This window comes from Myxine glutinosa, chromosome 5, assembly GCF_964187855.1.
Source record: "Myxine glutinosa chromosome 5, kmMyxGlut1.1, whole genome shotgun sequence".
Taxonomy (NCBI): Eukaryota; Metazoa; Chordata; class Myxini; order Myxiniformes; family Myxinidae; genus Myxine; species Myxine glutinosa.
Window position 1 is genome coordinate 29719808 of NC_136265.1, and position 20026 is coordinate 29739833.

A 20026-nucleotide genomic window follows, 5' to 3' on the forward strand; every position below is an offset into this window, starting at 1 on the left:
TGGCGGGTGGCGTAAGCTCCAAAATAACCAAAATGCGAAAACAAAGCAGCAGCGATATACGGCAGAGATGCTTGCACGGCAAGATAACCACGTGACCGGAACCCACTTGGTGGCGGGTGGCGTAAGCTCGTAACTCAGATCTCGGCTCGCATCTCAAAGCAATAAACCGCCCGAGCGACGGCTCGTATCTCGGAAAACTCGTAAGTTGGTGCACTCGTAAGTCAAGGTTTCACTGTACTTGAAAAATCTTCGATTCTGAAAGTAACAGACAGACAGGAGTGAAGGCACAAACTTCATCCACTTTCGGTGGCGGGTTCTTTGGAAAGGATCCTCATTCCACCTTCTGAATCCCACCCCCCTTGCAATACCACAACAAATATATGAAACCTGAGAAGCGTTAATAATGACTTTCCTTTGTGGAAGTCCTTTTTCACGGACGTCCTTATTATTGAACTTAAATTGGTCCCTATGAGTGAGTTATTATTCACAGATAAAATTGTAATTTGTGTTTTGAGCTTTTTACATTGAAGAAGATAACAGAAACATCAATATTGTTTTGTAGAATTATCTAGAGCCATAACAATTTTGCATAATCTGTAAAAATGATAAATTAAGCTACATTGGAACATGTTAGAAATGTTAAAAGCTATAAAGAGCTGACGATGGATGACAAAGGGAGATGCAGCTCACTCTGGCAAGTACTCTGGGAGAAGTGGAAAATGCAGGGTCAGTGCTCTGGAATTGCTGGAATCAACAGAAACCTTTCTACAGAGAAAAGTTCCATGCCCTCACCTCTTCTCCTCGCTGAGACCTGCAGATAAGAATGACTTCCAGCCTGGCTATGTCTTCTGGCGCCGGCCTGGCTGCAACTTCAATGACCTTTTAATTACTTTCTGACCTTGCACCCACTTCTGCGAGCTACGGAAACTATAAAAGAGCTGTACCCTTGAAGAGCTACCAAGAAACTCATTCTGATGTCTTGCGTGCTGTATATTCAATGAAGTATTTGTTTCAATGCAAGTGAGTTTGTTCCAGCAAGTTTGATTAAATCGTTCACCAGAAAGTGATAGTCTCTGTCTCTCTGTTTTCTAAATATAGAGTAGAGATTTGATCTCCAACACCTTCCAGGGAACCTCGACACAGGATGGCCATTTGTTCCATCAAAGCCTGGGTGTGCAGCTATTGCCAACCTATGGTTGTTTGTCCGTGCTCTCTCCCTTTAAATGCAGAGCATCAAGCAAGGAAGCAGCATGTACCATTTTGAAAATCTCTGCTACGATTCGACTGGGGAAAGAACCACCGACCTCTGAGAATGAGAGTGGTCACTCTTTACCCATTGTGCCACCGAGTCTGGTAAATCTTTTATGGCTGTTGGAACTTTTTGGGACCATGTGGTTACGCATCAGAATACTGTCTTTCTTTATTCCGCCATCTTGTACTTCCTCAAACTGAGATTTCTGAAACTAGAACAATGTGACTGTGTTGCCAATATGCCTCCACATAGTACCACAACGGGTACATGACATCACTCTGCATATGTATGGGTAGGGGATCACGTTTGTGAAGTTTTGTGTTAATCGGATAAGGTTAGTTTTTCTATCCAAGATGGCTGCCAAACCACGTGACCTATGACATCATCATTTTCAAACTATATGCAACAGTGCTGTTCGATATTTGTAAAATTTTGCATCGATAGAGTGAGTGGTTTCAGAGATATAATTAATTAATATTTTCCTTCAATCCAAAATGGCTGCCAAACCATGTGACCTATGATGTCATCAATTTAATATTTCAATACAAATGGGTCATTGATCATGTGCATGCAATTTCAGATTTTTAGGATAAGGAATTTGATTAAAACATTTTTGGCTGGTATACCATTTCACCTATGATGTCATCATTATCACGCTTTTGTTCCCCATTGGGCGTACTTGACAATGTGCCAAGTTTCAAATTTTTCCATTCAGCGGTTTCTGAGAAATAATTTTTTAATTATTTGCTTTTAATCCAAGATGGCTGCCATACCGTATGACCTATGACGTCACAATGATCATAAAAACATTCTGCATGGGTGTCACTCCTACCCTGAAAGTTTCGTCTCAATCGGACATATGGTTTCTGAGAAAAAGAGGTTTGGACGGACAGACGGATGGACGGACAACCCGAAAACATAATGCCTCCGGCGACTTTGTCGGCGGAGGCATAAAAACTTTTTATCAAAAGACCTTTTCTGATTTCAACAAATTTGCAGACGTATCAAAATTGAAGCTGTTTTCCTTGTGAATGTTCTGTTTACATTGACAATTAAACTTCTTTTTAACCACAACAACACTCGAAGATGTTTAATTAGCCCCCTTAACCGTTATGGCAGCACCAGACTTACCATATTGGTGCCAGTTGAGGGAACGCATTATTTGTCATCGCTCAATTTTGCCAATTTGGAGTCTCAAAGACCGCTAGGCCTTCCAAGATGTTCTTGCATCATCATGATGTACCTGCACTGAAGTTGGACACCTGACATTTGTTTTGTGTCCTTGACCTGCTTTTTTCGGATTGTGAATTAATAACAAAAAACACATTTTTTATCATAACTTGAAAAACGTTTCTCCTATTTTCGTGATGTTCAGTTTTATTGAATGGATTGTCGATGAGGACTCATTTTCTTAATTTATACTCTATCCCTAAAAGTCGAAGGTCAAGGTCATATGGCGGATTCCTTCCAGGAAACGGTCAAGGTCTCCAAAAGTCGAAGGTCAAGGTCATATGGCGGATTCCTTCCAGGGAACGGTCAAGATCTCCAAAAGTCGAAGGTCAAGGTCATATGGCGGATTCCTTCCAGGGAACGGTCAAGATCTCCAAAAGTCGAAGGTCAAGGTCATATGGCGGATTCCTTCCAGGAAACGGTCAAGATCTCCAAAAGTCGAAGGTCAAGGTCATATGGCGGATTCCTTCCAGGGAACGGTCAAGATCTCCAAAAGTCGAAGGTCAAGGTCATATGGCGGATTCCTTCCAGGGAACGGTCAAGATCTCCAAAAGTCGAAGGTCAAGGTCATATGGCGGATTCCTTCCAGGAAACGGTCAAGATCTCCAAAAGTCGAAGGTCAAGGTCATATGGCGGATTCCTTCCAGGGAACGGTCAAGATCTCCAAAAGTCGAAGGTCAAGGTCATATGGCGGATTCCTTCCAGGGAATGGTCAAGGTCTCCAAAAGTCGAAGGTCAAGGTCATATGGCTGATTCCTTCCAGGGAACGGTCAAGATCTCCAAAAGTCGAAGGTCAAGGTCATATGGCGGATTCCTTCCAGGGAACGGTCAAGATCTCCAAAAGTCGAAGGTCAAGGTCATATGGCGGATTCCTTCCAGGAAACGGTCAAGATCTCCAAAAGTCGAAGGTCAAGGTCATATGGCGGATTCCTTCCAGGGAACGGTCAAGATCTCCAAAAGTCGAAGGTCAAGGTCATATGGCGGATTCCTTCCAGGGAACGGTCAAGATCTCCAAAAGTCGAAGGTCAAGGTCATATGGCGGATTCCTTCCAGGAAACGGTCAAGATCTCCAAAAGTCGAAGGTCAAGGTCATATGGCGGATTCCTTCCAGGGAACGGTCAAGATCTCCAAAAGTCGAAGGTCAAGGTCATATGGCGGATTCCTTCCAGGGAACGGTCAAGGTCTCCAAAAGTCGAAGGTCAAGGTCATATGGCTGATTCCTTCCAGGGAACGGTCAAGATCTCCAAAAGTCGAAGGTCAAGGTCATATGGTGGATTCCTTCCAGGGAACGGTCAAGATCTCCAAAAGTCGAAGGTCAAGGTCATATGGTGGATTCCTTCCAGGGAAATGGTCAAGGTCAAGATCTCCAAAAGTCAAAGGTCAAGGTCATATGGCTGATTCCTTCTAGGGAACAGTTAAGGTCTCCAAAAGTCGATGGTGAAGGTCATATGGTGGATTCGTTCCAGGGAACGGTTAAGGTCAAGGTCTCCAAAAGTCGAAGGTCAAGGTCTCCCAAAAAAATGCCATCATCAGGTCGCGGGCTAAGGGAAAGTCTCAGGCGATTGTCTAGGGTTCGTCTTTGTAGGCCGCAAGTTTGGTGGTATTTGCCCTGTGGGTTCTGCCCATAGATTACTTGTCGTGCTTCCGGGGTCGTGTGTTGTCTCCTGCCTCAGTGTCTCTTGCTTTCCACACCCAACATGAACTAACTCTATGTTTATGGGTATCTGAGCCACCCTTTAGGCCTTAGGGTAATGTCGTCGACCTTTAAGTCGAGTGGTATATGTCATCTTGCTTATTTGGGTTGGGCCACCTCCTCTGCTTCGGCGAGTATCATTACATGGAGGCCCCAGGCTTGTACTTTATGGCGTTGTATTCTTGAATCTTGATTATGATCTTTTTAGATGTGGAGGGGTGCTCGTGCTCGTCAACAGTTTGATGCAGATCATCTCTCATCCCTTGTGACCTGTGTGGGGCCCCAGCTGTTGTTGTTGTTGTTGTTGTTACCTCCGCTACCAAAGGTGTATGGAGGTTGTTTTCACCCCTGTCTGTCCATTTGTCTGTCCGTTTGTGAACAAAATATCTCAAAAAGTTGTGGACGGATTCGGACGGAATTTGTCAGATGTAGCGTATGTGACAAGGACAAAATGATTCGATGTTGGTGAAGATCAGGATTCGGATCCGGCTACTAGAATTTTTTAAGTGATTCTTCACCATTGGAAGATATCCTTGTTAGTGTCCAGAGAGTTCAAATTGTTCTGTTTTGATTAGGGCATTCACGAAACTACCTTCAGGCCTCAGCTTGCTCGTGCTGAAGGTGAAGTATTTGTGGAAGAAAGCGGAGGACAAACACCTGGCTTTGTTTGACTACCGCACCACTCCGCTAGGACTACACTTGTCCATGTGTGTGTTTCTGTTTGCTGTTTGGTTCGGTGTTTTGTGAAATACCACATGTCCTAACAATGCTAACATCCAACTCGAGCGGGATCACGTGAGATCTCGCGAGAGTACGCCACGAAACCAATGGCCTGACAATAAAGGAGCTATCTTACAAAAAAGTGGGGGTAGAATTCCCGCCATTTTTTATGTTCGTAATATGTAGATAAGATTATGTCATCGCTGGATCGACGTAGATTTGAAAAAAAATTATTATCGAGACACAATCATAATAAAGGAGGAGAAGAAGAAGTTTTATTAGAGATCCATCACCTCGGTAAGTAGAATGATTCTCTAAATGGAGAAAAAGGTGAGGAGGAAAAAGATACAGTCTTACAGGTATTTTACTTCCGGTCTATATCCACGTGTGTTCGCGATTTGTATCTTGGGGAAGTTTGTCCCATTGAGAGCTGGTTGGACCAATAGGGAGAGATCGTCGTGGTTTGTTCTTCTTCCCCCTCATGGACTCCGTGCTGGGGGTCGTGAACCGAGACCCCCCGAGCTGCGCCCCCGATCCGAGATCCTCGGACTCCAAGTGGAACTCTGATGGAGGGAAGAGAGGGGGTCCAGGAGGGGTTGATGAGATCTGTGGGTTCAAGATCCTGGACGTTCAGAACCTTCCTGATGGAGGTGACGGGACACACCTGGGAACAGGTACCGTACGTGGGTCTCGTACACCTTGTTTAATAAAACAAACGTTTCGACATAAATATGCAGAATAATAACGAGACTGTGAACTAAAAACAAATGCTGTACACTGTAATTTACAAACCACAATCTTGCACCACGTGGTGTAGAGTACAGTACATACAGTGCAATCCAAAGCGTCATGGTGAAGGAGCTGCGCTCCAACGCGAGTCGAAAGAAGTGACGCGACCAAAGACGGAATTCGTCCGAGTTGCTTTATTGAAACAAAACAGCTCAGGTATTCTGACCAAACCCGTTTATCGGGCAGCAATATATATACACATTTATGTCGGGAAGTTTGCCCGGCAAAAGCTATACCGGGCATGCCCGGGTGTCAAGGGCGAGCCTTGGAAAGGCGAGTCTGGACCTGCCCGGGCGTGTTTGGCTGCGGCCTGGCAAGTCGAGGCTGGGCGTGCCCGGGCGCTCTGGACGAGCACTGGAAAGGCGAGAGCGGGCATGCCCGGACGCTCTGGGCGAGCCCTGGAAAGGCGATAGCGGGCATGCCCGGACGCTCTGGGCGAGCCCTGGAAAGGCGATAGCGGGCATGCCCGGACGCTCTGGGCGAGCCCTGGAAAGGCGAGTCTGGACCTGCCCGGGCGTGTTTGGCTGCGGCCTGGCAAGTCGAGGCTGGGCGTGCCCGGGCGCTCTGGACGAGCACTGGAAAGGCGAGAGCGGGCATGCCCGGACGCTCTGGGCGAGCCCTGGAAAGGCGATAGCGGGCATGCCCGGACGCTCTGGGCGAGCCCTGGAAAGGCGAGTCTGGACCTGCCCGGGCGTGTTTGGCTGCGGCCTGGCAAGTCGAGGCTGGGCGTGCCCGGGCGCTCTGGACGAGCACTGGAAAGGCGAGAGCGGGCATGCCCGGACGCTCTGGGCGAGCCCTGGAAAGGCGATAGCGGGCATGCCCGGACGCTCTGGGCGAGCCCTGGAAAGGCGATAGCGGGCATGCCCGGATGCTCTGGGCGAGCCCTGGAAAGGCGAGAGCGGGCATGCCCGGGAAAGACGAGACCGGGCGTGCCCGGGAGGTTCGGGCGTGCCCGGGAACAGTGAGTCCGGGCATGCCCGGGAGAGGCGCGTCTGGCCGTGTTCTGGCCGGTGCAAGGCGATTGTGTGCATCCAGCGGTAACCGCTACACACGCCCCTCCAGAACGGACGGACGCTTTGTCCCGAATCGACCTGCACCGGCAGGGTCAATTTAAGGGGGGTCCGGATGACCCGGCCGAAGCGACCCCTGCAGGGTCGTGGGGAGGGGTCCGACGTGGTGGTGGGTGGTCGAGCGGGGGGAACTGTGGACGGGGGGTGGCCTCGCCGCGGAGGAAGGGCCAACCGTGGTGGTCGGTCGACGTCCATGTGCGCCGGTTTGAGGCGGTCCACAGAGATCCGGCGCGACCGGCCGCCAACGTCGACGACAAAGGACTTGTCGCCCCGTCGCAGGACCCGGAAGGGCCCGTCGTACGGCGGCCGGAGTGGCCCCCGGTGCGCGTCATGACGCACAAAGACGTACTCCGCTGTGCGAAGCGCCGGGGGGACGTAGGACTGGGGGCCACCGTGGCGGGACGTTGGCACGGGGGCAAATCGGCGGGCGGCCTCCTGGAGGTCCAAGCGCTGGTGTGCGGCGGACCAGGGACTGGGAGCGTCGGGCACGAACTCGCCCGGGACGCGGAGCGGCTGGCCGTAGACGAGCTCGGCGGCGGACGCCCGGAGGTCCTCCTTGGGGGCCGTGCGGAGGCCCAAAAGGACCCATGGCAGCCGGTCGGTCCAACCGTCGTCCTGAAGGCCGGCCATGAGTGCGGCCTTCATGGAGCGGTGAAACCGCTCGCACAACCCGTTGGCTTGGGGGTGGTAGGCCGTGGTGCGGTGCAGCGTGACCCCCAACGAGCGGGCGACCGCGCCCCAAAGTTCGGATGTGAACTGTGGGCCGCGGTCGGACGAGATGTCCGCCGGTGCGCCGAAGCGCGCGACCCAGGTGGCGATGAACGCCTGCGCCACGTCGGCGGTGGTGGTGGAGGTGAGGGGCACGGCCTCCGGCCACCTGGTGGTCCTGTCCACCATGGTGAGCAGGTGGGTGAACCCCCGCGATGGGGGCAGGGGACCCACTAGGTCCACGTGGACGTGGTCGAAACGCCGTGCAGGCACGGTGAAAGATGCCAGCGGGGCCTGGGTGTGGCGGTGGACCTTGGCCCGCTGGCAGGCCGTGCAGGCGTTGGCCCAGTCGCGGACGTTCCGTCGAAGGCCGTGCCAGACGAAACGCGCCGACACCAGCTTCTGAGAAGCTTTCCGGCCCGGGTGAGAAAGGCCGTGGATGGAGGCAAAGATGCGGCGCTGCCAGGAAACGGGCACGATGGGGCGAGGCTGGTCCTGGGAGACGTCGCAGAGCAGGACGGTGCCCACGAAGGGGATGTCGGCCAGGCAGAGGCCCGTGTCCGCCGCCCGGAGGGCCTGCACCGAGGTGTCGGTGGTCTGGTCGGCCGCCATGAGCGCGAAGTCCACGCCGAGGTGGACCGCGTTCGCGCTGGCCCGAGAAAGACAGTCGGCCACAGCGTTGTCTTTGCCGGCGACGTGCCGGATGTCCGTGGTGAATTCCGACACGGCGGAGAGGTGGCGCTGCTGGCGGGCCGACCACGGCTCCGTGACTTTGGCCATTGCGTAGACCAACGGCTTGTGGTCAACGAAAGCCGTGAACGGGCGGCCCTCCAGGAGGTGTCGGAAATGGCGAACGGCCAGGAATAGACCGAGCAGCTCGCGGTCGAACGTGCTGTATTTTAACTCGTTCGGCCGGAGCTGCCGGCTGAAAAAAGCGAGTGGCTGCCAAACCCCGTCCACCCATTGTTCATGGACGGCGCCCACCGCGTAGTTGGAGGCGTCCGTAGTGAGGGCGATGGGCGCGTTGAGCACCGGGTGAGCCAGCAGCGTTGCGTCGGCGAGGGCCCGTTTTGCGCTCGCGAAGGCCGCGGACCAAACAATGTCATGCTTGGCCGGCTTGCCCCGGAGGGCCTCGTAAAGGGGCCGCATGAGCTGAGCAGCGCGTGGCACGAATCAGTGATAAAAATTCACCATGCCGAGGAACTCTTGTAGGGCCTTGATGGAACGGGAACGCGGGAGCGTGGTGATGGCCTTGACCTTGGTCGGCAGCGGCACAGCCCCGGTCCTGGTGATGCGGTGGCCCAAAAAGTCAACGGTCGTCGTGCCGAAGTGGCATTTGGCCGGGTTGACAATTAAGCCATGCTCGCTGAGGCGACCGAACAGTGTTCGGAGGTGGAGGAGGTGCTCGGCGCGGGACGTGCTGGCGACGAGGATGTCGTCCAGATAGACGAAAAGAAATGGCAGGTCGCTCAGCACGCCGTCCATTAAGCGCTGGAACGCCTGGGCCGCGTTCTTGAGGCCAAACGGCATCCTCAAAAATTCGAACAGGCCGAACGGCGTGATGACGGCCGTCTTCGGGACGTCGGCCGCCCGGACAGGTACCTGGTGGTATCCCCATATCAGGTCAATTTTGGAAAATATGACCCGTCCCGCCAAACGGGCGGAAAAGTCCTGGATGTGCGGGATCGGGTACCTGTCGGGGGTGGTAGCGTCGTTGAGGCGGCGGTAGTCGCCACACGGGCGCCATCCGCCCCCCGGCTTTGGCACGATGTGCAGTGGTGAGGCCCACGCGCTATTGGAGCGCCGCACGATGCCGAGGTGCTCCAACGCGTCGAACTCGGCCTTTGCCACGGCGAGCTTGGCCGGGTCGAGGCGGCGGGCCCTGGCGTAGACCGGCGGGCCCGTAGTGGGTATGTGGTGCTCGATCCCATGTCGCATTGCGACGGCCGAAAACGTCGGCCGTGTGAGGGCTGGGAATTCCGCGAGCAGGTGAGCGAACTCGTTCGCCGTCGGGAGGGCGCACGCCAGTTCGGTCGGCGCGGAGCTGCTCATCGTGCACGCCAGGGAGCTGAAGGTCTCGGCGTTGACAAGGCGACGACGTTTGACGTCGACCAGCAGCCCGTGCGCGCAGAGGAAGTCAGCGCCCAGCAAAGCCATGGGGACGCAGGCGGTCACAAAGGTCCACTGAAAGCGCTGGCTGCCGAAGCAGAGGGTGACGTTGCGCGGGCCGAAAGTGCGTATGGCCGAGCCATTAGCAGCGACCAAAGAGGGGCCGCAAACGGCGTCCCGCCTGTCCTGCTCGGAGGCGGGTATGACGCTCAGTTGGGCGCCGGTGTCACAAAGGAAACGCCGCCCGGACGCTTTGTCCCGAATAAAAAGCAGGTTGCCCGAGTGGCCGGCGCTCATGGCTGGGAATGAACGCCGCCCGGCCGTTTCCCGACTTGCCGAAAGTGCACGGGGGTCGGCACGTCCGAGTCTTGTGTCCGAACCTGGCGTGGTAATAACACCACGCCTGGTCAGGTGGAGGCCCCGGCGGTCGTGTCGGAAGCGGTCGGTGCGGCGTGGCGGCCGCCAGTTTCACCGGCAGTTCGGCCTCCAACCGCGCAGGGCGCTCGGGCGTCGTGGGCGTCGCCTCGGACGGCGGCAGGCTCCAGGTAGCCGCGCCGATGTGTTGGCCCGCCGAGGAGATCTTATCAGCTTCCCTGGCGAGGGCGCGGGAATCGGTGATCGACGTGCCAGCCAGGGCGAGGCGTACCGGGTGAGGCAGCTGGCGAAGGAACAACTCGCGGAACAGAAAATCCGGAGAGTGCTCACCGAGCAACGAGAGCATATAGTCCATGCGCTCGGACGGGCGCGTGTCGCCGAGCTCGGGCAGGTCGAGCAGGCGCCGTGCGCGTGCCGCCGGTGAGAGGGCGAAAGCGTCGAGGAGGAGCGTCTTCAGCGCGTCATACTTGTCGGCAGCCGGCAGGTGCTCGAGGAGGCTCAGGGCGCGGGCCACGGTGGCGGAACCGAGCGCTGCCACGACGTGGTGGAAGCGGGTGTCGTCCGCGGTGATGCCTCGCAGGGCGAACTGGGAGTCCGCCTGGGCGAACCAAACAGCCGCGTGAGCCTCCCAGAAGGTAGGCAGTTTAAGAGTCACTGCCGTGTCCATGTCGGTAGGTCACCAGTGAAGGAGCTGCGCTCCAACGCGAGTCGAAAGAATTGACGCGACCAAAGATGGAATTCGTCCGAGTTGCTTTATTGAAACAAAACAGCTCAGGTATTCTGACCAAAAGCCCGTTTATCGGGCAGCAATATATATACACATTTATGTCGGGAAGTTTGCCCGGCAAAAGCTATACCGGGCATGCCCGGGTGTCAAGGGCGAGCCTTGGAAAGGCGAGTCTGGACCTGCCCGGGCGTGTTTGGCTGCGGCCTGGCAAGTCGAGGCTGGGCGTGCCCGGGCGCTCTGGACGAGCACTGGAAAGGCGAGAGCGGGCATGCCCGGACGCTCTGGGCGAGCCCTGGAAAGGCGATAGCGGGCATGCCCGGACGCTCTGGGCGAGCCCTGGAAAGGCAATAGCGGGCATGCCCGGACGCTCTGGGCGAGCCCTGGAAAGGCGATAGCGGGCATGCCCGGACGCTCTGGGCGAGCCCTGGAAAGGCGAGAGCGGGCATGCCCGGGAAAGACGAGACCGGGCCTGCCCGGGAGGTTCGGGCATGCCCGGGAACAGTGAGTCCGGGCATGCCCGGGAGAGGCGCGTCTGGCCGTGTTCTGGCCGGTGCAAGGCGATTGTGTGCATCCAGCGGTAACCGCTACAATGGAATGTTAAGGATCAAAGGGAAGCGCAAAGCGCCCCCCCCCCCCTTTATACAGTATATGGGATTGTTTCTCTGTATGCAGCTTTAACAAAAGGACTGAAAGTTCGATTCTCGGCTTCGACTGGACGAAATCGGCTGCAAATTTCAGAAGTAAATACTTTGTGCGTCGAGGTAATATGTTCCTAATTTCAACAACGTCTGTTTTTGCATTCTTGAGTTTTATTGAGAAAACCCTCAAAATCACGTTGGTGTCCGTCCGTCCGTCCGTCCAAAACGTGTTGGCGCTCATATCTCAAGGACTATACATTCAAACTAGCCGAAACTTTGGAATACACATCGACCAATAGGTCCAGTTAATGGCTTCGAAATAAATTCCACCTAAGTGCTATAGTTTTTGCTTTAAAATAAAATAAATAAATAAATATATATATACATCAATAGTTATATATTTAAAAATCCGTATTTTATATCGTCTTGAATAACCAAATGGAGGTGCAAAGTACCTCTCCCTTTATATGGGAGCGTTTCTCTATATGCAACTTTAACATGGGGACTGAAAATTTGTGTCAGGTTCTACTGGTATATTGTATATATAAAGATATACATATATACACACTTTATACCCTTTAAAAAAAAAAAAATATATATTTAATTTTCTCACGTGCTGTTCCAATGGCCTAATGGATAAAGCATCAGACTCCTAAGCTGGGGATTGTGGGTTCAAATCCCATCTGGGTTCAATATTTTTCCCCTTTTTCAAGTCTTTTATATAATCTTGAATAATTAAACATGGTGCGCTGTAAAGTACTCCCCATGGAGAATAAAATATGTTAATGCTGATGTCATCGGTGCCTTCATTATGACGTCATAATTGGACAAGTATAACGCTTCATCCGATCAGTATGAACTGTTTTTTCTCTGCAAATGTTGGTGTGATGCACACAAAATTTTGACCAGAGGAGCGCATCCACCTGTAGAATTGTTTAATGATAATTATGACTTCATAGGTCACGTGGTACAGGCGCCACCCTAAAAAAAACAAAAAAAAAACGTTGCACCTCGATATATCCAAAACCTCTCCATGGAAAAAATTGAAACGTGGCTCATTGTAAAGAACTCCGCATGGGGAATGTGTTGTTAACGATGATGTTGGTGCCTTAATTATGACGTTATAATTTGACAGGGACAACGCTTAGTCTGATCATTTTGAAAAATTTTGAGCGTGATCTACGCAACAATTATATTGGAGAATATAAATTTATGATGTCATCGCTCACATGGCCTGGCAGCCATATTGGCTGAAAGAAAAAAACCCTTCAAAAACAGAAGAGTTCGCTCGCACCAAGTTGACTGCGCAGGGTAAGTATGCTTTGAATACCATCTAGTTATTGTGTGTGTGTGTGTGCGTGCGCGTAGCACATTCTCATTACCGCGATAACCTGTGAACTGCTGAAGGCATTTTGACCAAACTTGGTACAAGTATGTACTGTGATGAAAAGATGAACCGATCACCTAACTTGTGAACCACTGAAGGATTGCAATGAAACTTGTTATAAGAATGGACTTGTCCGAAGATGATTATTAACGGATTCGATTTTGGGTGCAGTGGGTCAAAGGTCATGTGTCCTTTGAGTACCATTGCTCATTAATGTGGTGTGTATATTCATAGCGTTTTGTTTCTTGACAGAATCTTCTATTGTGGTGGTGAAGGTGGAACCTGAACCTACAAATGGTTCTCCCTCACAAGGTAAGAATCTAAAATAATAATATTATATCGAAGGTAATGTTACTTGATGAGAGGAATTGTGTTGTTATTGAGTTTGGATTCCACAATGTTGTATTTTGTTCTTTCATGCTTTTGGTTTCCACAATATTTCCCGTGCATGTGCATATCGTCACGTGAAAGACCTCCGCTCCACAGACGTCATAACCATTGCGTAGCGGAGACCAACAACAACAACAACAGGCATTTTAAGGCCATTTCCCTGCAAGAAAGCCTTGCGGTCCCCATGACAATGTTCTCCATTTTGCCCTATTTTCTGCATCTCTCTTTGTTAACCCCCTTGCCCGCATTTCTTCTTCGACCATCTTCAGCCAAGTCTTTCTCGGTCTTCCCCGTCCTCTACTTCCTTCTACATTCATTTCCATCACTCTTCTCAACCAGTCACTTTCATCCTTCCTCAACACATGACCAAACCATCTCAACCTGTTCCTCTTCACAACATCAATCACAGGCAATATTCCCATCATCTTTCGCAATTCATCATTTGTCTTCCTCTCTCTCAACGATACTCCACACATCCACCGAACCATTCGCATTTCCACCCTTTCCAGCCTTCGTTGCTGATCTACGTTCATTACCCATGTCTCACTCCCATAAATCATAACACTTCTCACACATGCAGCATACACCTTTCCCTTCAGCTTCAATGACACTCCCCTCCTCGTCAGCACGCCACTCAGTTCCCGAAACTTCTTCCATGCACATCTCACTCGAGCAACCGTTGCCGAGTCTGATCCAACTTCTCCATTCAGCATGTCTCCAAGGTAACAAAATGTTTTCACACCTTCCAGCTTCACGCCATCTCCAAGATCCAACTCAACATTTCCTCCATCTGCAGCTCCCTCTGTGCACACTTTACACTTGAATGTAGCTGCCACACTGGTTTATGACCCTCTCAAACCACTACATTTTTGATGAACCCACTCAACGCACATTGTACATTGAATGGAATTCACTCCGACACCCTTCCTGCACACAGCACACGGCCACTTCCCAGTTTTTTCCACCTCACCACATGCTTTACCACTTGCGATCACCTTCGTTTTTCCGATATTCACCTTCAGACCTTTTGTCTCCATACACTCCTTCCACTTGTTCATCTTCTCCTTCAGTCCATCCATACTTTCTGCAATCAACACCAGATCATCTGCATACAACAACTCCCACGGTAAACCCTCCTTTACGTTCTGAGACAGCACCTCCCTCACAGCTACAAATAGTAGTGGACTTAGTACCGACCCCTGATGCACTCCCACCTTCACCTCAAACTCACCACTGTTCCCGTCCTTCGTCCTTAAAGCTGTGCGCGCTCTTTTGTACATTGCCATCACTACTCTGATCAACCATTCCTCCACTCCTAACTTCCTCATGCCCATGTCAATACTTTGCGTGGAACCCTATCGAATGCTTTCTCCAGATCAACAAACCCAAGAAACAACTTCTTCCTCTTCTCCATATACTTCTCCTGCAACTGCCCCACAATAAAAAGCGCGTCTGTCATTCCTCTTCCTGGCATAAATCCAAACTGCATTTCGTCAATCTTCACTTTCTTCCTTATCCTCCTCTCCAACACCCTTTCCAATACCTTCATTCCATGCTCCAATAACTTTATCGCTCGATACGAGCCACAGTCCAGAGGATCACCTTTCCCCTTGTATAGAGGGACGAGGGTACTCAGTTCCCAATCCACTGGAATGCGGCCTTCTTTCACCACCAGATTGCAGATCTCTGTCATTCTCTTCACACCCCAATTTCCCGCTGCCTTCAACATATCTCCCACAACTCCCGTCGGCCCTCCCGCTTTTCTCCTCTTCATTGCTTTTATCGCTTCCTCAACTTCCTTCTCGGTTATCTTCTCTGCCGGTCCTAAAACTGGGTTACTCTCGATGTTGCCATCCCATTCATTCTCTGCATTCAACAGCATTTCCATACATCTTTTCCATCTTCCTTTAATTCCATCTGAGTCCACAACTATTTGTCCCACTTCATCCTTCAAGCAACTCACCCCCATCACATCACACCTCTCTTTCGCTATCTGCTTTGCAATCCTGAATACCGCTCTCTGACCCTCTTCCGAATCCAAGCGTTCTCCGAACATCTAGCGGAGACCATGCACTGCAAATCCTCTCAGTGGATAGCCATTTGTAATTGCAGTAATTTAGTTGATCCAAAATGCACCCGAGCTGTGAGAATGTGCCTCGTTCTCAATCGGGATCTAAATCCCATTGGTGATAAATCAAGATTTTAACCAAGTTGCACCCCCACACCCCTCTCGCCCCCCCCCCTCCCCCGACTGTATTTTACAAGCCAAACCAAACTTAATGAAGCGAAATTTCAGGAAAACGACACCGCACAGATGCACTGCTTAAGGTAATAAATAACTTATTTAATAAAAAATGTATTTAATTTTTTAAATCTATATATACAAGGTCTAGGCTCGTGGAAGAGCTTCGGCACAGAACAGATCGACACAGAACGACACAGAACGACACAGAATCATTCACAGAAGTTCTTCGCAGAAGGGATATGGCTGGTGAGAGGGCGACCAACAGTCAGCCAATTAGCATGGTGACAATTGATGTCACCACATTTTAGGAAGAGAGAGTTGGGATGAGTGATTACAAGTTGGTCCATGTTGTCTGAGAGAGCATTGTGGATGGCGTCGTCACTGTTGGGAGGACGGCACAACACACAGAGAAACATGAGGTCAGACCGGAGGGGAAGTCACAGACAGAGGTACTCTTTGGGTTTGGGAGGGGTATTAGCAGTACACTGAGCATGAGAAATGGAATTTTTATGTACAGCACAACTCCGCCATCAGGTCGATCAAACCAGAGGAGCCAATATCCATGGAGAGACACGGAGTTGGGGACGTCTTGTGGGATGAATCATTCTGTGAAATAGTCCCATTTATCAAAAGCAGCCTGGATTGAGAGATCTGTCAGGTTGGAGTGGAGGCCTTGGATGTTTGAGGTCCAGGCAGTGAGGGACAGGGGAGGAGGCTTTAGTGGGGAGGCTGGGTCGGTGTGGGACGAGGAGTAAGATGCGATTGTTTGGGACGAGGGGAAGCTGAGGGGGAGTGGGGTGTTGGGGTAGATTCAGAAAGATTGAACATGAAGTTGATAAATGCTGAAGAGGGGGACACATAGTTGAGCTAGCATTGGAAGGACGCAGGCTTGCAGCCGATGTGGGGGAGGGTACTAACACGGAGAACTTGTACACCGTTAAAGGCTGCGAAGAAGAATTGATTTGCAAGTGTAAATGGCTTTCACAAAAATATGTTGATCGGCTTCCAGGTGAAGTTTTCCTGAGAGTGTAAGCTTCTTGATTCTTGGCTGTTTTTATCAATGCGTTGATGTTTTTTTGCATCCCTATGACAAATCTCCTTTTTTCTGACCAATCTTCAGAGAAACGGACGCCGATCTTCAAGATGTTCTCCTTTCCCAAGGATAGTCCTATCTCCACTGAGAATTCTTTGCAGCAACAGAAGAGTAACGGTGTGAATTACATGGATTATAAAGAGAAAAGCATTCATGGCGAGGAACAGGTGAAGATTCCCTCTAATGAAAAGATATACAGGTGCACCATGTGCAATCAATCATTCGATTGCATTTCAACGTATCAGAATCACCTGAGGACACATATTGGCGAAACACCGTACACATGTCATGTTTGCAACGAATCATTTAATAAGAACTCGTTCTTCCGGGCACACATGAGGACTCACTTTGGGGACGGGCCATATCAATGCACTGTGTGCAGCAAATCATTCATTCGGAATTCCAACTGCAAAGTACACATGAGGATTCACACAAGAGAGAAGAGGCATAAGTGCCCTGTGTGCAGCAAATCGTTCATTCATTATTCAACCTACAAGGGGCACATTAAAATTCATACTGACGAGAAGCCTTACAACTGCACTATGTGCAGCAAATCCTTTAGTCGTAACTCATCCTGCAAGAAACACATGAGGAATCACATTGGGGAGAAAGCGCATCAATGCACTGTGTGCAGCAAATCATTCAGTCGGAAGCTGAACTGCCAAGAACACATGAGGATTCACACGGGAGAGAAACCGTACAAGTGCACCATCTGCAGCAAATCGTTCATTCGTAGCTCGACCTACAAGGAACACGTGAGGATTCACACTGGAGAGAAGTCCATCAAGTGCAGCATCTGCAGTAGATTATTCCGCACTAACTCGAACTGTCATAATCACGTGCTCAGGAACCATCCTGGTGAGAAGCCGCACAAGTGCAGCGTGTGCAATAAATCATTCGTGCAGTACAATCACTGGCAATCGCACATGAGGATTCATACCGGAGAGAAACCATTTAAGTGCAACATCTGCAACAAATTATTCCGTACAAACTCGTATTGTCGGACCCACATGAGAATCCATACTCGTGAGAAATCGTAAAACCGTGGTACGTGTAATAAATTGTTCAGTAAAATGTGAGGATCTACAATTGGGAGAATTCATTATCCACGATGCTCGACCAACAAATGCAAATAATTTAACAAAAGTTGAGAAACTGGTGAAAAGAAGAATGAGCAGCCCCAACTCCCAAATGGGACAGATGTTCAGAAATGGGAGATGAGACAAATGGAGCAATTCAAGTTGGGAACGTGAAGCTGTTGGAGGAGAATCCGAAAAATAAAATACAAAATGAAAGGTAACCTCACCTGTGAAACACCAGGATCTGGATGAAATTTTAAAAATAAAAGTTTCTTTAGTTTTTACACATCGGCGTCGTAAATTATCATGCCAAGTTTCAAAACAACCCATTGAGCCGCCTTTGGTGAAGTAGGGGAAAAAGGAAAAATGTTAACGGAATCACTGGCTGACTGATGGGAGGAACGACATCAATATGACTTTAACAGCTCTTCCCAACTTTGTCGGAGACCTGAAGGTGAAGAAAGGAAGCTGGTCAAAGAACAGTTAAAGAAGGGGAATTGAAGCTCCAAACAAATTAGAAGATTAGAGGCAAATCCCAAAAATTCAAAGTAATTAATAGAAGTTGGACAAAAACCACAGAATAAATTGAAGCTGTAAATCAACTCGAAATATAAATGTTATTGGGGAAAGTAAATCAACGATAACAAAGCAAACAAGAGAAGAAAGAAAAAAACAAAACCATTGTGATTGGAGGTGAAGGCCATTGGATTTTGATTATTATTTTGGAGTTACAGTCAAGGATCAAGAAGAAGGACTCGACACAAACGACTGAAAGAAGATCGTAGGAATGATTCCACAGATGACAGCCGGTTCTACAAAGTCAAAACAAACTACCTGTCGTCCGCTTTTAGAATGTGAAACACTCATTCAACGAAACTGTCCATGCAAATGTCTATCCTGTAATTTCCTTTCTGCAAAAACTTCATCACACAATCCCAGAATTGAGAAGTGTCGACGTATTGTGAATTTGTTACCTCCGCCACCAAAGGTCTGTCCGTTGGTGAACAAAATATCTCAAAGAGTTGTGGACGGATTTGGACGAAATTTGGTGGACTGGTTGGGTGTCTGGCAAGAACGATTCGATTCGATTTTGGTGAAGATCTGAATATGGATTCGGATAGGAGAATTATTTAATTTATTAAGTGATTCTTCACCATTGAGTGATCGGGCCAAAAACGATACAGAGCAGGATATCTCAAAAGGTTATGGATGGATTTGGGCGAAACTTGGTGGACCGGTTGGGTGTTTGACAAGGTCTCATCGATTCGATTTTGGTGAAGATCTGAATAGCGATTCGGATATGAGAGTTATTTAATTCTTAAATGATTCTTCACCATTTGGAGATGGGGCCAAAAACGATACATAGCAGGATATCTCAAAAAGTTATGGATGGATTTGGACGAAACTTGTTGGACAGGTTGTGTGTGTAACAAGGAAGAATCGATGCAATTTTGGTGAAGATCCGGATCCAGATCCAGCTAGTGGAGTTTTTAAGTGATTTTTCACCATTGAGTGATATGGCCAACCAGGTGGAGTTATGCTCTCTATTGAGTGCCGTTCTAGTTCTCAATGTATCATAACATATTTGAGTGAACGACAATCATGACAGCAAACGCGTCCTGCAGAAAATGGACCTGAAACACCTTGACCGTGAGAGTAAAAGGAGGGATTAAAAACCGAAATTCTTGGATATTTGTGAGATGCTGTACCAAAAATATCACAGCAATCGCGTAACGACTGGAACACCCTCGGAACAATCATGCTTCGAGAAAAACATCTCAGAATGGTCACCTGTTCAGTGTGGAAAAAATCTCAACTTCATCTTCTGAACGTAAATTTAAGAAACAAAAGCAGATGCTACAGTTCCTGGGAAGCTGTCCTCATTCCACCTTCTGAATTCCACCACCTCACAATACTACAAGTATTGCGAGAAACTTGAGAAGCGTTAATAATGTGTTTCCTTCCAGGGAACTTCGACACAGGACGGCCATTCGGCCCATCAAAGCCTGGGTGCGCAGCTATTGCCAACCTATGGTTGTTTGTCCGTGCTCTCTCCCTTTAAATTCAGAGCATCAAGCAAGGAAGCAGCCCGTACCATTTTGAAAATTTATGCTACGATTCGACTGGGGAAGAACCACCGACCTTCGAGATTGAGAGCGGACACTCTTTACCCATTGCGCCACCGAGTCTGGTAGATCTTTTATGGCTGTTAGAACTATTTGGGACCATGTGTTATGCATCAGTGCTGTCTTTCTTTATTCCACCATCTTTTACTTCCTCAAACTGAGATTTCTGATGCTGAAAAAAAAAACTTTTTGTCAAAAGACCTTTTCTGATTTAAACAAATTTCAAGATATATCAGAAATATCTCTGCTGTGAACTTGTTTTTCTTGTAAATGTTCTGTTTACAATGACTATTAAATTCCTTTTTAACCAAAACATCATGATGTGAATCAAATGAATGAAAGGTGAGACGTATGGTCGACATGAAAAGCCAGTTAATGGTTGTTTCTTCAAAATA

At 49.5% G+C, this 20026-nt stretch overlaps 1 protein-coding gene across 2 annotated transcripts; it reads left to right on the forward strand.

Moving 5' to 3' along the window:
- Positions 1–5154: 5154 nt before the first annotated feature.
- On the forward strand, positions 5155–19944 carry LOC137427765 (uncharacterized). 2 transcript variants are annotated; one of them, XM_068117487.2, is made up of 3 exons: positions 5155–5569; positions 12951–13010; positions 16454–19944. In XM_068117487.2, exons 1-3 carry the CDS (start codon positions 5377–5379, stop codon positions 17464–17466), a joined length of 1266 nt encoding a protein of 421 aa, XP_067973588.2. In that variant the 5' UTR covers positions 5155–5376; the 3' UTR covers positions 17467–19944. The 2 variants fall into 2 exon arrangements, 1 of the variants encoding a protein (XP_067973588.2); XR_010984569.2 differs by having other exon boundaries at positions 5490–5569; positions 19574–19944.
- Positions 19945–20026: the final 82 nt, after the last annotated feature.